The 16,798-nt window shown below is 50.8% G+C and overlaps 2 protein-coding genes across 5 annotated transcripts in view; one reads left to right on the top strand and one right to left on the bottom strand.

Moving 5' to 3' along the window:
* Window positions 1-7,550, top strand: part of Zcchc17 (zinc finger CCHC-type containing 17) — a 50,227-nt gene extending 42,677 nt beyond the window's left edge. For all 4 annotated transcript variants that reach the window (XM_006975552.4, XM_006975553.4, XM_006975554.4 and 1 more), the window contains one exon: window positions 6,787-7,550. In XM_006975552.4, the coding sequence (XP_006975614.1) occupies window positions 6,787-6,945 (159 nt within the window). In that variant the 3' untranslated portion in view covers window positions 6,946-7,550. The remainder of the gene's footprint in view (window positions 1-6,786) is intronic.
* A 650-nt stretch (window positions 7,551-8,200) lies between these two features.
* Window positions 8,201-15,671, bottom strand: Fabp3 (fatty acid binding protein 3). Its single transcript, XM_006975551.4, has 4 exons — window positions 15,523-15,671; window positions 12,061-12,233; window positions 9,779-9,880; window positions 8,201-8,479 (listed from the first exon to the last, which is right to left on the bottom strand). Exons 1-4 carry the CDS (start codon window positions 15,593-15,595, stop codon window positions 8,426-8,428), a joined length of 402 nt encoding a protein of 133 aa, XP_006975613.1. The 5' UTR covers window positions 15,596-15,671; the 3' UTR covers window positions 8,201-8,425.
* Window positions 15,672-16,798: the final 1,127 nt, after the last annotated feature.

The following is a 16,798-nucleotide window of genomic DNA, read 5'->3' as shown; positions in this document are numbered from 1 at the left end:
CTTTATTTTTTGGGGCAGGATGACAAGTCATGCTTCGCTCTTGTGGAAGTCAGAGGACAACTTGCAGAAGTCTGTTCTCTCCTTCTATCATGTAGATCTCAGATACCAAACTCAGGCCCTCAGGGCTGGAAGCAAGCACCTTTTCCCACTGAGCCAGCCCAGTTTTTGTTTTGTAACCAGAGGCCTTTAGCTTGTAATGTTGCCTGTTGATTTATTTCTATACACAGTGTAAATCAGGTTCAGGTCTCCCAAGTTTCAGGAGTCCTCCTGTCTGTTCTTCTACCCTCTAACCTCTTTTTCTCTCTCCTTTGTCTCCTCCTCCTGGAGACTGGGTATCAAGGCTGGCCTTGACTTTACCATCCTCCTGCCTCACCTCCTGAGGGCCACCATCACAACCTCTCCGTAGCTTGGATTCCCATAGCAGATGACCTTACCTTTCCAGTAAGAAATGGACTTTGAGGGTCCATGTCTGTTGACTTGGACACTGCTCTAGTACTCATAGTTCTGGGGCTGCATGAAGAACTGAATAGATTGATCTGAAGGGCGTGTGTTCAGCCATCCACACTGTCAAATTGATGAGTGGGTAACAGGAATGATTATGGTTGGGGATTTAGCTCAGTGGTAGAGCGCTTGCCTAGCAAGCGCAAGGCCCTGGGTTTGGTCCTCAGCTCCCCCCTCCCCCCCAAAAAAAGAGGAATGATTATGTGTGGTAGGCATCTCACATAAACTAAAGGTCACAGCACTCAATCAGCTAATTGCTTAAGGAGAGGGATAACCAGCCAAGGTATGTATGGTAATAGAGGAGAGAACTCATCCCAAGGAGGTCACTGGCTCTCAAAGGACAGGGGAAGCAGTGGGGTCAAGCCCACTCTGGACTGCAGCCAGAGTCCAAGCCAGAAGCTGTTGGACCTTGCCTGTTTCTTCTCAAGTCTGCTTCAGTGTCTGGCTTCTGTATTCCGGGAGAAGAACATATTTAACACTAGGCCTATGAGACGGGATGCCTGGCAAAGTGGAGGAACTAGGAAACGGTGGGGAGTAAAGATGTCCCGTGTTACAACAATAAATATCTGCCATATAACAGGCGTCCTCTGACTCTGGGGAGCTAGACCCCATATTTCTGCTTGGGTTCCTTCACTCAGTTTAGAGAGGGATGGATAGTTACTTGCTGCTGCTGGCGGGGAATATTAACCGACTCAAGGGGAGGACCCGCCTACCCCTTTTCACTGAGCATACGTGCATTGAACTCTTGTCCTTACCCACACAGCCATTGTGTATTGGTTTAGCTTTGTATCCAGTCAGTGTATTCAGGACAGAACATGGCAGTGTCTGTCCTCGTATCTGAAAACTGTAACTCTTTGCTAGACTGTAATTAGAACATGAGAGAACAGTCATATATGGAAATGGTTATGAAATGGTAAAATAGGAACTAGCTTTTTATGGTGAACCCATGGATAATCCTTTTTTAAAATTCTAATTTAATTCATCATTTTTAGTGTGTGTGTGTGTATGTGTGTGTGTGTGTGTGTGTGTGTGTGTGTGTGATAGTGAGGGTGCACACATGCCATGGTATGTGAGTGTGTGAGTTTGTATGTCAGAGGACATCTTTTGGGAGTTGGTTCTCTTTCACCATAGATTTGGAATACTTTATACCCACTGAGCTAGCCAGCCCCTTCTTTGGATAACCTCCTCTCAATCTGTGGTCTGAGATCGCTATCCTCTTTGACTTATAGATCATCATGGATCTTTCTAAATTAGTGACAAATTGTGAGGAAACACATACCTTAGGGACCAGGCTGTCTGCTAATTAGAGTAAAATCTAGCTACATTTAATTCCAATGTAATTTTTCCTTTGATTTAAATAATGTGATCGCTGGCTCCTATACCATTTATAGAAGAATGAAAAATAGGGACAACATCGGCCACACTATCCTACTACCTAGGGAACTTCCGGTGCTCATCTAGAACAGACTACCAGATCTGCCAGCACAGAGCTGCCCAGTGTAGTCAGCCCAGAGCCATTGATGCTTTTTTGTTTTGTTAATGTATTGTTTCAGTGTTTGTATGATGTGTGATGTATGAGTGCTGGCATGCATGTACCACAGCACACGTTTAGAGGTCAGAAGACTTCATGGAGCCAGTTCTCTACTTCCACTTTTCTGGGGTTCTGGGGGTTGAACTCAGGTCACCAGGTTTGTACATCAAGTGCTTTACCTGTTGAGCGCCCCCCTTTGTCCGTGTCCGTGTGTGTGTGTGTGTGTGTCCGTGTGTGTGTGTGTGTGTGTGTGTGTGTGTGTGTGTGTGTGTGTGTGTGTGTGTCCGTCCTTTTGGAGACACGGTTTGGCCTCCAGCTCACTGTGTAGCGGAGGGTGATCTTAAATGCTTGGTCCTCCTGTCTCCATATACCAGATACTGAGATTACAAGTGGAGCCACCACACCCAGGTGTTGTATTTCCACTTCTGTGATAAAACATCATCTTCCACTGTTCCCCCCCCCACACACACACACACTGGACTTCAGCTTCCTGCACAAATGGAGCTCTGTCATATGTACCTCTAGTCTAGTCACCGAGGTACAAAATGAAGAAAATGCATTGTGACCTAATGGAGGTGATAGACAAGGACCTGGTAACAAATACTGCATGACATTAATATATCAAGTAGTGCAAATGCCATGTTTTGTGGTGTTGGGGTTGAACTCAGCACCTTGTGCATGGTAAGCAAGTCTCTGCCACTGAGCTGCACCCCAAACCTGTCTTGGCATTTTAGATAGGGTGCTATGTGGGTAAACCATTCGTATGAACTATCATTGAAGCCGTATGTAATGGTGTGCTCTTATTATCCCAGCACATGAGAAGCTGAGGCAGGGGGATTCCAAGCCTGCCTGGTTTGCATATAGCAAGGTCCTGTCTCAGAAAAAAAAAAAATTAAGTATTATTTGGATAAGTACATTTATCTGGAGTGGGGAAGCAAGTGAATTAGCTGAGTGGAGAGAGGGCTTCAGTGGTGCAGTAGCCGGGTGCTGGGAGTGAGGTGGCACACTTCAGGAGCATGAGGAGGCCATTGTGGGTGGAATAAAAGAGGGAGTGGAAGGGGAGGATGTGTAGAGACCGTGGAGGCCCGGTTGTGAGGACTTCAGCTTTACTAAGGAGAGCTTTTCAGCAGAGCAATGACATGCTCTGACGTTTCTGAGACAGGGTCTCACTAGCTTTGGCTGACCTAGAACTCACTCTTTACACCAGAGGTCCACCTACCTCTGCCTTCCTTTTTAAGAAGATTGTTCTGGCTCCTACATGGAAACGGGCTGGTCAGAAAACAAGGCTAGAAGCGGGCAGGTCGGCAGACGCTGCCAATCCAGATGAGAGGTCTGGGCTCATACTAGAGTGACGGTTGTAGAAATGATGAGAAAGGAGCTGATGGGTGGACTCTGAAGGCAGAGTGGACAGAATCCGTTGAGAGACTGGATGTATGGTAGGAAAGTGTAGCTGGAGAGCTTCTCTCCAGGTCCCACCAAGCCCCGGCAGTCTGACAGCCCACTTATAAAATAAACACACAGACACTTATATTATTTAAACTGTTTGGCCTAATGGCTCAGGCTTCTAGCTATCTATTTCTTACATCTTAAATTAATCCATTTGTATAAATCTATACCTTGCCACGTGGCTCATGGCTTACCGGCATCTTCACGTGCTGCTGGTCCTAGCAGTGGCTGGCAGTGTCTCCTTCACTCAGCCTTCCACTTCCCAGAATTCTCCTCTCTCCTTGTCCCGCCTACTTCCTGCCTGGCCACTGGCCAATCAGTGTTTTATTTATTGACCAGTCAGAGGAATTTGACATACAGACCATCTCACAGCAGGAAAGGGAATGGTAAAGATGGCATCAGGAGGCAACTGAAAGATCTGTGGTGACACTAGAGAAGCCTTCCAGGTTTTAGTTTGAGCCTGGTGGTGGCGCACACCTTTATTCCAGCACTCAGGAGGCAGAGGCAGGTGGATCTCTGTGAGTTATTGAAAAACCCTGAACTTGTTCGTTTACTTATTTGCTGAGACTGAGAAGACCCTGGGAGTTACTGGAATAGGAGACAGTACTTGTAGTTGGTGGTGCCATGGTCCATGGTAGAGCGCTTGCCTGGCATGCCCAGGGTTGTGCGCTCAGTTCCCAGCACTGCTGTAGGGAGGCTGTTAGGTACTACAGGATGCCTGTAATGTGTCAGGCTTAGAACTTACCCTCATAGCCTCTTTCAAAGTAAGTACTGTTTAAACAAGTCCTTGGTCCCAGTGACACACAGGGTGACTCCAGTGGCAGAGCCGGAATGTAATTGTCTTATTCTAAGGTTGCTGTTCTGACCACCATGCTGTGAGGCCGCCTGTCGTGTCCATGGAAGGGGCCATGCTCTGCTTAGGAGCCACTTCCTTCCCATCATCTACACGCAGATTTCAACCCTACCCTTATAGTCTGGGACGGTCCTCCAGCTTCTCCACGCCATGGATACTGTTTCATTGAATCATCACAGCCGTGTGACATGGATGCTATTCTTATCTGTTTTCCATCTGCAGCAGCTTCAGTGAGGTGAGATGACTTGTCAAGGCTGCAGACTAGTAAGTAGAACTTGGGGTAGGTCTGTGTCACGGACACCGGCTCGATGTTCTTTCCACCACAGGGCAGCTTGTAGCACCTGGTGGATCACCCAGGCTTGCAGGATGCTGGCTAAAAAGACTACAGGAGCAGGAGCCTCACTTGTCGGGCCTCCCTCCCTCTTACTGGAATCTCCTTTGGGGAATTTTGCTGAGGCAATGTAGATATTTAAACTCAAGGAGGCAGCTTACACGGTGCTGAAGAACCACCCAGGTCCCATTCCCCCTGAAGCGTAGGAACCAACTCAGGGTTTGTGCTGTTAGCTTTAGTGACATGGTTGTGTGCAGGGGTGTCTAACTTTAGGACCACCCCTGGTGAAAAAAAAAGGAAGTTCCATTTGCAAAGCCAAGCCGTGAACTGTTGGTTTACCTTAAAACTTTCTGGCACATTCCAATCCTTCTCACAGCACTTGCCCTTTCTTTGTGTGAGTGTGAGGAAAAGTCGTGTTAGGAAATAGTATTTCCTCCTCCTCTGACCATGCTCACTCCCAAAGCTCCTTTACACTGCATGGAGCTCAAGATGGTTATTGCTCTTTAGGGGTAAGAGAGGCCATCTATTTTTGCTGCCAGCACGTCAGTGGGGCTGCCCTAGGGGAAGGGGCAAGTTTAAATCACAGTGGGTCTCCATTCTGGCAGCCACCAGGGGATCAGGACTATTCCCCCATCCTCTGTGGCCGTGCCTCACCCCTCTAGGGTTCTGGACCTCCCATGCCATGCCCTGTAGAGTAAACTTGCCTGTGAAGCTGTTTTTATTAAAAATGATTGTAGCGAGGCCAGTGGCATTGCTCAGTGGATAAAGACAGCTGCCAAGCCTGAGACGTGATTTGGATTCCCAGTTGGAAGAGAACTGACTCTTGAATGTTATCCTCTGACTGCCACTCATGGTCCGTGGAGTGCATGTGCACACACATATATGTGACATAAAAATGACAGAATAAAAGCTTGGCGTCTGTATTTCTTCCACAGAATGCAAAAGCTGACAAAGTAGTACACTACCGCAATTCCAGCACTCTGGAAACTAAGGCAGGAAGATCAGGAGTCCAGGATAGAACTGGATTACATGAGGCCCTGCTTCAAACCTCCCACTCCAAATACTTGTTCTTCCTGTCGCTTTGGCTTTTGGAAAGATTGACCTAAACTTATTTATCTATTATTTGTATTTATTCATTTTGAGATGGGGTCTCTCTACATAGCCTTGGCTGTCATGGAACTGTGTAGACCAGGCTAGCTAAGAACTCACTGAGAGCCAAGCAGTGGTGGCACACACCTTTAATCCCAGCACTCAGGAGGCAGAGGCAGGTGGATCTCTGAGTTCAAGGCCAGCCTGGTCTGGATAGCCAGTCTGTTCCAGGACAGTCAGCCAGGGCTACACAGAGAAACCCTGTCTTGAAAAAACCAAGCAAAAAAGAGTAGATGTTTGTTTTTTAAAAAGAAGCATTGGGCTGGAGGGATGCCTTGAGATTAAAAGCACATGTGCTGCTGGAGTTCAGTTCCCAGAAGCCATTGGGTGTCTCAGAATCACCTGCAACTAACTCTAGCTCCAGGAGTCTTGTGGGTATTAAATGTGTGTGTGTGTGTGTGTGTGTGTGTGTGTGTGTGTGTGTGTGTGTGTGTGTGTGTAAACATGGTAGCATGTCTATGTTGTACATAGCAGCACACATCCAACACAGTTGCTAAAATCCACAAGTGTTGGGTGTCGTAGTTCTCTTCCACCCGCCACTTCTCATTTGGGGTTTTTCTGCCTTTTATAGCCTAACTGGTCTGGAGCTCACTGGGTAAAACCCTCCCAAATCTGCCCCTGTAGCACTGGGTTATAGACGTGTGCCTCTTTGCCCGGGTTTCTTTTTGCAGGGTATTTGTTTGGTTTTGGTTTTTTGAGACAGGGTTTCTCTGTGTAGCTTTGGTGCCTGTCCTGGAACTCACTCTGTACCCCAGGCTGGCCTTGAACTCAAGAGATCTGTTTGGTACACTACCACTGCCTGGCTTTTTTGCAGTGTCCTATGCAGTTTTGCCTGACCTTGAACCCCTGTCTTCCTGCCCCCACTTCCCAAATGCACACCACACTCAGCTGTACCTCACCTACTGGTCACCTGCTGTGGTTCTGATATTAAAGGAGATAAACACATGGATGCTGAAACCTTACGTTTCCCTTTAGGAAAAGAAGAAAAAGAAACACAGAGACAGGAAGTCGTCTGACTGCGACAGCTCCGATTCTGAGAGTGACATGGGCAAGAAGGCCAGGCACGCATCAAAGGACAGCAAGGCTCCAAAGAAGAAAAAGAAGAAGAAGAAGCACAAGAAGCACAAAGAATGAGGGTGGGATGGCCGTGGCAGCCCTGGCTCCTGGAAGACTCAGTAGTGAGACTATGGCCTCCCACCCCACTGACTTTGTCCCTGTGCGCTCAGATGGCTTCTCCTCGTGTAGCCAGCAGCTTGAGAAGCTAGCGGGCAGCCCCCAAAATGGTTTTTCCTTATTGCTTCTGATCCCTTTGCAAGTGACCCCCACAGCCATTGCATTCATGTACACAATTTCCTTATTCGGCAGAAGGTTCTAGTACCATCCCCGGCTGCCACTGCCAGAGCTGGATCCCTTTGCAGGAGTCCAGGCTAGAGCCACAGGTGCTACTGTGGAGGTGAGCCTGGCTGTGGTGGGAGAGCAAAGTGAGCAGCCTCCGCCTGCCTGCTGTCTGGGACCAGTTGTGGGTAGACTCTGCAGCCTCTATTGGAAGCAGGAGGGAGAAGTATTGTTCATTTCCTCAACCTGGGCCTGTGCTCAGACAGTCTTTGCAGTGACTGCTGAGCCAGAGATCTGAAGCCAAGGTCATTGCTCTGCCTTCTGTATCACTATGTGAGTGACTGGTTCCATTGCAGGTCTCTGCTTAAATTCCTGGCATAAATGGAAATGTGTTTGGTTTTAAACTTTCTGGAAGGCCTTGTTCCTATAATCCTTCCTGGGTAACTTTTCACAGAAAACACTTAATATGTTATCTGAGACTCTGGAAAGAGGCCAAGCTGAGGCACAAAGCCAAGGTCACTAGCAAGTCACAGCTTTCTTGAGATCGCTCAAAAGCCCTCTCTTCCATAGTGAAGACCTCTTCCCTTGGGCTGATTAGAAAACCCAGCAAGACTGTAGCCTTGGGGGCTCTCTGGGGCACGAATGGGAACTTGGCAGTCACCTCCCACCACAGTGGTCCCTGGACCCTGTCCTGAGCCAATTCAGGGGTGTTTGGTGCAGAGTGGGTGTGAAGTGGTCACTCAGGGACACCTAGCTCATCTGACCATGGCGGGCCAGGGTAAAGACATAGCATGGCATGGTGGCAGGGGCAGAGACTGTCCACCTGGGCTCCTCACCAGCGCTGCTTCCCAGGTGGCCCACAGGCTGTCCCTTCCCAGGTGGCCCACAGGCTGTCCCTTCCCAGGTGGCCCACAGGCTGTCCCTTCCCAGGTGGCCCACAGGCTGTCCCTTCCCAGGTGGGCCCACAGGCTGTCCCTTCCCAGGTGGCCCATAGGCTGTCCCTTCGGCCCAGGACACACCGGAAAGGAGGAGCAAAGGCAAAAGCCACGGGGGGTGGGGGTGGGGGTTCTGCTTTATTGACCTTGGAGCACCCTGTGGATACAGTTTTAAAAAATAAAGCCATACACAATGGGAACTGGGATTCAGGCTGGTGCCCCATCTCCAGAAGCATCCCAGCCAAAGTGTATTTATACAAAACACCAGAGGGAAAATGAGGCACGTGGTGCTGGGTCGAGGGTAGCCGGTTGGCAGAGGAACAGTCCGCTACAGCGCAGCAGCGTCACGCCTCCTTCTCGTAAGTTCGGGTGCTCACCACACTGCCGTGGGTGAGTGTCTGGAAGGAAGGACAGGGTCAGACGGGGTAGAGAGGGAGTGCTCCCCACCCTCTTCCTCCTGATCAGCCCTTGAATACCTACTATGTGCCAGGAACTTGACTTTTTTCTTGATACCAATCTTTTTTTTTTTTTTTTTTAAAGATTTATTTATTTATTATGGATACAGTGTTCTGCCTCCATGTATGTCTACAGAAGAGGGCACCAGATCTCATTACAGTTGGTTGTGAGCCACCATGTGGTTGCTGGGAATTGAACTCAGGACCTCTGGAAGAACAGTCAGTGCTCTTAACCTCTGAGCCATCTCTCCAGCCCCGATACCAATCTTTTAAGATAGGTGTTATAACTCCCATTTTAAAGATTTTTGGGAAAATGGGCCCTTGAAAGACGATGATGTAAATTGGTCAAGATCTAGCACATTCCTGTTCCTCTTTCTTTTGTGTTTGGCACCTGCTCACTAAGGTGGTACCTGGCACATAGTAGGCAAACATGAATAAAAACATCCAGTCTTGAGAAAACCGCTAATCTGCCAACTTTTTCTCCCTCTCATAACCACCAGTATTGTGTCTCAGGAGAGGCAAGCCATGGTCACCTTAGTCTAACTGCCCAGTGAATATGGTCCTGTTTGTTACCTCCCTACCAAAGCTAGGCACCTCACTCCTAACTCAGTGGGGACCCCGGTCTCCTGTGAATGTGAGATGCAATTAGCAGGTTCCACTGAGCCAGGTGAGGTCTGCGAAGCTGACATTGCTCTCCATGCTTCTGGTACAGGCGCAGTCCTACAGGGTTACATTCTCCTGGCGAACTCTTAAACTTGTCCCAAAGCAGATCTGCAGGCCTGGTTGTACCCCTGTCTAGGCCATAGGTATTTACAGGAAGCCAGAAACAGGGAACAATAGCAGTGCCCACCAGGCACAAGCCTGCTCCTGCAGATGTCTGTGTTCCTACCCAGGAGAGGATGGAGTGGCAGCTGCTCCTGGAGAGCCTGAGACCAACTGGCCCTGCTTTCTCCTCCTTCCTGGGGAACAGCAAACAGGAGGAAGCTTTCATGGGCACCTGCTGCATTCTTCCCACTTGGGTGGTGCTTTCGGCTATGACTACAGTCTTCCCAGCAGCCCTCAAGGTTGGTGTTACCAAGGTGACATGTCCAGAGTCAGGCAGCCTTTAAGCTGATACTTGAACCAAGACTCGTATGAATCCCCACCCTGCCTCTCCTGTCCAGTTCCTCTGTCCCTGAGGGGAGGACCTGGACTGTAGAAGACAAGGCACTTGCTGGGAGGCACCGCTGCTGCCCATCTTACCAGGATGAGTTTCCCATCACACAGCTCCCTTGTGAGCGTAGTCTCTTGCCCGTCCCACTTCTGCACATGGACAAGTTTGCCCCCATCCAGTGTCACTGTCGACTGTGGGAAGAGGTAGAACCTAAGCTGTGACCAGAGCCAGAATTGAAGGGCAAGACAGACAAGGAACCTAACTGGTGCCAACTGGTACGGGTGCTAGGATGAGCCTTCAGGCAGCCCAGCTCCAGCACAGCTATATGGGTTCCTGCTCTGTGGCCCCCATGGGAGGTGGAGAGCTCGGGCAGTGGTGCAGCTGGCATCTCGGCCCTTGGCACAAGCCTCCGAGGAGCTCAGGCTGAGGCGTGGCTCGGTAGAGCACAGTTCCAGGTCCCTTGAAGCCCACCCCTTTCTCTGAGGCTACCCAAAGAGGAATCCTGACCATCTTTCTACTCTTGTGCATAGCAGTGTCTAAAAGACCCTTGATTTATATTGGAAAATTAGACCTCCCTTCCTCTAGTTTATATCCCATGATCCCCTCAACCAGCAACAGAGCAGCAAGTGCAAGCTCCCAGGACCAGGTGTCCTTGGGGTGTTCTTCAGCTCTGGCTCCAGGGCCCACTTGGTCCTCGGGGCTGCCCGCCTGTATCAGCTGCTAGCTTGTGTTTGGCAGCTTGCCCAGATCTCTCTTCTCTAGGAATTTGGGAGCTGTAGGCCAGAACTAGGGAACGAAGGGTCTGTTGGGTAGGAGTCTAGAAAAGTGGTGGTTGTAGTTGATCACTCATCTCTTGGGCTGTCTATGTTCCACCTTATGGAGTCTGTATTCCCCATTGGCTCTTGTCAACTCAACAGTTAAGTTTCGGCCTAAACATCCCAGCAGGCCACTGTTGTATTTAATGTGTCCTCTGGTTCCATAAAAAGGTGGCAAGTTCAAGGACATAGTTAGGAGCATGTGGTGAAGCAGCCACCCTCATCCAAAGTTGATTGTCGTCTCAGTGCACCGTCCCAGGTGCCACTGCTAGCCTGCTGTGTGGTCCCAGGCTGGGCTTTCAGCTCCTCTGCATCTGCAAGACCAGTAGCTACCCTGTTCTTTATGGAGACTGCTGTGCAGCAGCTGAAGAGGTCAACTTCAGGGTTACAATGCTGGGGATACTGGTATAAGGACAACCTAGGGATATAGATGTCAGCAACCCTAAGTTCTGTGTCTAGACCAGTGCTGGGAGGTTTGTGCAAGCGGCCAGGATAACCACTGTGAGGTAACTGAGCAACACTGGAGTTTGGTGCTCCCTCCCACACCCAGAAGTAAATATTGGAGACTACAAACACCCACAACATGCATGTCGGTGAATGCATGCATATCCTGGAGCATAGCTCTGGCTGTCAGCTGGTGGTACTGGAAACAGTTCGTCACAGTCAGTGGCCTAGCCTGAGAGCTGCAGAAGAGAAAACCTGTGAGGAGGGCTCAGCTGCCTCTTCTGACAGCGCCTGGGTGACCTCAGTACAGGGCACTGATTCTGGGCATCATTCCTAAAGCACTTCAGGTCACAGCCATGGCCGCTGAAGTCCTCGGAGTTACTGCATACCTTGGTGTACAAGGTCACCCAGCTGGGGCTGGAGATGTAAGGTCAGAAGAACATCTCAGCTCTGCTGCCCGCTCCAGTAGCAGCTGATAGATCCTACCCAGGAAGGTGAGAAGAAAATAGGCCAGAGCTTGTACTGAGCCCCTAGGGCATCCCAGCACTGAGCAGGCTTTATGAACCTTGTTGATCTAAATCTATGACAGCCTGCCCCTTGGGGTACAAAGCCAAGGAACTAAGAGAGGGCTGGCCTCTTACCCTACTGTATCACGAATTCTAAAATGTCTTTTAATAAAAGCCCAGAACCAGATATTGGGGTAAATGCTGAAAAATCAAAGGGACAAAGGAACAAGCCACAGCTACCTCTAGGACTCCTCAGCCTGAAAAGCCCCAGCCGAAAAGGGCTCTAGTTCCTGTCTCCTCACGCCATATATGCCTTTCCCTGCCCAGCCATCACTTCCTGTCTCAACCTTCCTAATGCTGGGATTGAAGGCGTGTGCCACCACTGCCTGGCTCTGTTTCTCTCCTAGACTGAGTCAATCTCATGTGGTCCAGGGTGGCTTTGAACTCACAGAGATCCAGACAGATCTCTGCCTCCCGAGTGCTAGGATTAAAGGTGTGTGCCTTTAATCCTGGCCTGGCCTCTATGTTTAATCTAGTGGCTTGTTCTGTTCTCTAATCTTCACCCTACAGTGTCTCAGTACCCTCCACCCCTTTTTTCTGACTTACCTTGACCTTCCTGTCATCTGCTGTTACCTCGTCGAACGGCACTCCCAGCTGAAAGCTGATCTCTGTATTCTTGAAGGTGCTGTGTGTCTTTATGACTATAGTATCCCCGTTTTTCTCAATGATTGTGGTAGGCTTGGTCATGCTAGCCACCTGTCTGGTGGCAAAGCCCACACCTAAGGGCAGGGGTGGATGGTTGAGAATTAGCTGATGTAGAGAGGAGTTGTACAAGCTCAAAGAGGGGTCTTGGGCCTAGGCATGGGGAAGGAGAACCATAGTGGCCGGTGTCTTTGTGTGGCCATTTTCTCATTCAGTCTTATCCTTAGCTCTGCAACCACTGGACTGATGTGGAACATAAGGAATGTCAGTGTTGGGGGAAGGTCAGCAACACTGGAAATTAGAGTGAGGTATCAAGGGAGATGGATGGCCCCTCACTCAGTCCTGTCCCTGCAAGGCTTTGTAGATGTAAACACTGCATGGAGTTTAAAGCCCAGAGTCACAAATCAGATGGAAGCTGCTAAGCCCTGTGTCAGCTCCAGAGCTGAGCACCCACTGCCTCTGGCCTCCTGCACACTCAGACCACAGACTGAAAAAAGAAGAAATAGTCAACAGTCTTCCAGAGTACCCTGGACAAGGGTTGTCTGCCGATTTCCACCCTGAAACGGGGGACGTCCGTGCTCTGCCATCTCTGTGTGGTAAGACTGCAGCGTCGGCGCCTCCTGGTTAGAAGCACAAAGGAGCTTTGTCTCCTACAGACTTAGGGGTTGAGTTGAAGTCCCTGGGGAGACTCCTGACAGCATTGGATCTGAGTCCTAGGCAAGGTCCCAAGTGTCCACAAGCAGGTGACATACACAGACCTGGTAGGTCAAGCCTTCACCCCCGTGGACTGTAGCTTCCTTGGAATCTTCCATTGTTGACTACCTATCCCCTGGTCCCAGCACATGCTGAGCTGTCCTCAGCGATGAGGCAGGAGGCAGCCAGATATAGGGATATGCTATGGAACCTCCAAATATCCCCCTGGCCATGTGTGTTTGCTGGAAGCTATGTACACCATGCTAGCTCTCCATGGGTGGCCAAGTAATGGTTGGAACAGCCCTAAAAATAGGTTTCATTACTCGCAATTTACAAATGAGGCCTAGAGTGTGTGCTTTCTTATCCAAAGTCAAACAGGCTGAGCATGGTGACTCCTGCCTGTAATCAGCTCGGGAGGATAAATGCCAGGAACTCAAGGCCAGCTTGGGCTGCAGACTCCAGAACATGAGCTATAGTGAGGCCGCTGTTTCAAAAAGGCAAAATAAATAAATAGAAATTAGTGTTTAGTGACCTTGATTTCCAAACTGGTACCTGTAGTCACTTATACTAGGCTGGGCTGCTCTGTTCTAAGAACTTTTGGTTCTGTGGGATAAGGCTTTGCATACTGGTGTCTGAGTGAGTTGGACCTGAGCAGCGAACCAGCTGTTTTCCCAGGACCCACCTGCAGGGGCTGGGTGCTAGTGAAGCCAGTTACTGGCTGAGAACTGGGGTGAATCTGCTCTTCACTGGCTTCAGCCTTTCTGTATGTCCAGGCTAAATGGAATCTCAGTCCCCTAACAGAAGAAGCTGCTTTTGGGCTGAGGGTGCAGCTTGTGACGATCAAGTGCTCAGCCTGCCGAAGACCCTGGTTTCTGTCAACACCCCCGAGCACAGTGGCCTGAAGACAACAAGCATTGAGGCAAAGAAGAAGGTTGGAAAGGCAGCTGCAGCTTGGTTTCAGGACTTCGCAGTTTGGCTCGGGAAGGCAGAACTAAACCTGGGCAATCAGTACTTCCTACCCTATCAAGAACAGCCAACTCACTGGGTGTGGATACATGCTTCTAACCCCAGCGCTGGGGAGGCAGAGGCCCTAAGAGGACTTGGTCTGCATAGGGGGCTCAAGACAGCCAGGGCTCTACAGGGAGACCCTGTCTCCAAACAAAGACAAGCCCAGCTTCCGACCTGGAGCATGCGTGGTTCTCTGGGTCGGTGCTGATGGGAACTCGGGCTGGGGCCTGAGGCTCAGCAGTCATGGTGCTTGCTTAGCATGTGCAAGGCCTTGGGTTCCATCCCCAAAATCAAAGTGACAAAAATGCTTTGTGGGGCATTTTTGTGAGACAATCCAGAAGTAGGTGAGAGGAACCTACATACACCCCTCAACATGTCATAGTCCAGCCCTCTTTCCTCAGAAGGAGGAATAGATCTGGCTCATGCATGACACAGCCCAGTTTTCCCCATCCCAACCTAGTAGACTAAGATGATATAGCCAGGGACTTCACAGGAAGGGTCTTTACCTAAGCCCAAGGCAAGAAAGGAAGGACTAGGGCCAGTCCTGGGTGAGTGGGTCATATCACATGCCCCACGTGCAGGTCATCTCCCACTCCCAGGCCTGTGTTGAAGTGGGAAGAACTCTAGATGGTTCTGGGTTTTCAGCTACTTGGAAGGCTGGGACAGCAGGTTAAATAAGTTAATGAGAACCTGTCACACAAAGTAAAAAGGGAGTGGGTGTGTGTGTGTGTAACTCAGTGATAGAGAGCCTGCCTGGCATGCACCAGGCTCTAAGTTCAGTCTTCAGATGACCAGCTTGCATTCACTGGGCAAGTCCTCGGGCTCCATTTTCACAGACCTTACCAATGAGGTTCTCTGAAGCTTTAGGATTCCCCATTCCCAAATCGCACCCCACCCCCACAGCTCTTGACCTTGCTTCTGGCACCCTCTGCTGTATCCCAGACAACAGCTTTCTTCACCCTCTCCCTGACACTGAACAGGTGGGAGACTGGTCCCGTGGAAAGTCCATGTGTGGGGGTGGTCTTGCACTGCCCTACCAGGGGCATCTCAGGTACTGATGGGGAGCGGGTTGCACACACTAGTGAGAACGAGAGGGCACCTTCACTACCCCAACATGGAGGGGGAGGGACCGTGGCTGACTGCTCAGGTCTGTCTTCACTTCTTCCCAAATCGAACTCACGGATTTTCCTTAGTCTTCCTCGAGGCTCCTAGGTATTTCCTCCTACAGTACACTCACATCTGCTCTATTCCCTTTCGGGATTCAATCCCTAGACCACCCATGCTCCCGTTTGCTTTCTCCTGCAGCCAGCCTCGTGCCTTCTGCTCTTTTAGTCAACTCCCCTCTCACCTCCAGATCACTGACCTCGCTTGCTTCCTAGAAAGCGCCTCCCAGCCCGGACCTCTGCAGCCCCAGCGGCTTCCCCTGGGCGCCTTCTCCCTAGCAATCTCACCCCCCTACATTCCCGCTAGGGTTCGGATCATGACAGTCCCCTCCCAGGAGGCCGAGATGCTCCAGCCCACGCCACCCTCCGCGCGCGGGTACTCCCAGCCTGGACTGGCAGGGAGCGTGCAAGGAGGCGCACGGGGCACTCCAGCTGGAACTCAGCGCTCGGGCCAGCGTGGGGGCCTTCCGCACCCGGGATCCTGCGCCCGCGGTTCACTCACCGATTGATTTCATGTAGTCATCAAAATTCTTGCTGTCCACTAGCTTCCAGGTGCCGACAAAGGCGTCCGCCATGGTGTGCTGAGAGGAGGCGTGAAGGCACTCAGAACCGCAGCACCCGGCCGGAGAGTCTCTTTAAATAGCCCTCGCGTCACATGATGAGCGTGGCCCACACCCCTTGTTCCCGAAATAGGAAGCCAGGGCTTGCACTCCAGCAAGGAGCTGGTGCCCTTCCCCCCTAAAACCGCCCGGTGCCAGTGTCGGCGCCGTCCACGGTCCTGCCATCTAACTTGTCCCCGCCCTGGCTGCGGGGCGCTCCCCGTAAGCCAAGACGAGCACCCACCACCCACAGCCACACAGAAAGGAAACTCGCTCTTGAGCTGGTGCCTCGCTGGGAAAACGCCACCTGAACCTTATGCCACCTTTTTTTTTTTTTTTTTTTTAATTCGTGGTGGTTTTACACTTATTGTGTGCGTGCGTGTATAGGCGAGCGTATTGAGGGGTACGTTGTAACTCGCGGGAGTCACTTCTCTCCTCCCACCGTGTGGGTCCCGGGTATCGAACTGAGATCGTCCGTCTTGGCAGCAAATGCCTTTACCTGCTGACCCATTTCACCTGCCCTAGGTCATCTTCTCACAGGAGAGGCGCGGAGGCTCGGAGGGCGATCACCATAAGTAGAAGCGAATTGGAGCCCGGACAGCAAGCACGGTCTAGTGACCCCTGAGCCCGCGTACTCCTCCCAGCCGAACGGAGAGGAGTTGCCCGGGACACCATGGGTGGCGGAGCTGCCCAGTGCCTCACCTGCACGGGGCGAACGTGACCTTGCTTCCCTCCTGCTAGCCCGACACGTGCTTGCCCCTCCCTGCGGAATGTCTCCTGCTGGCGCCTCTCCCCTTGCCGCCCTGCTCCCCACCAGCTCCCGGCTGGCGCGAGCTTTCCAGGCGTTTCTGACCTCTCAGCTTGCGCTGGGGTCCTTCTGCGCTTACCTCTTTCAGAAATCTGTCTATTCAAGTGGTTCTTCTGGCCCCGGCCACCTTAACTGCAGAAATCAGTCCTTCCCCTGATTTCTGCCACTAGCCTTCTTGTTACCTTAAAGCACTTTATTAAATGAGACCCTCTTTAGTGATGATTGTAGGCTGCTTCAGGACATGGTCACACTGAACTTTTCCGTTGGGAGCTGATGCTATCCCCTTTTTACCGGTGAGGAAAGGGAACTCGTTGGAGCCCATTGCTTAGTTCAGCGGGTTTCTGTTTAATAATTACCAAATCAACATCTCA

This window comes from Peromyscus maniculatus, chromosome 2 (assembly GCF_049852395.1).
Source record: "Peromyscus maniculatus bairdii isolate BWxNUB_F1_BW_parent chromosome 2, HU_Pman_BW_mat_3.1, whole genome shotgun sequence".
Classification (NCBI taxonomy): domain Eukaryota; kingdom Metazoa; phylum Chordata; class Mammalia; order Rodentia; family Cricetidae; genus Peromyscus; species Peromyscus maniculatus.
Note: the sequence above shows the minus strand (reverse complement) of the source record. Positions and strands in the feature narration are given on the sequence as shown.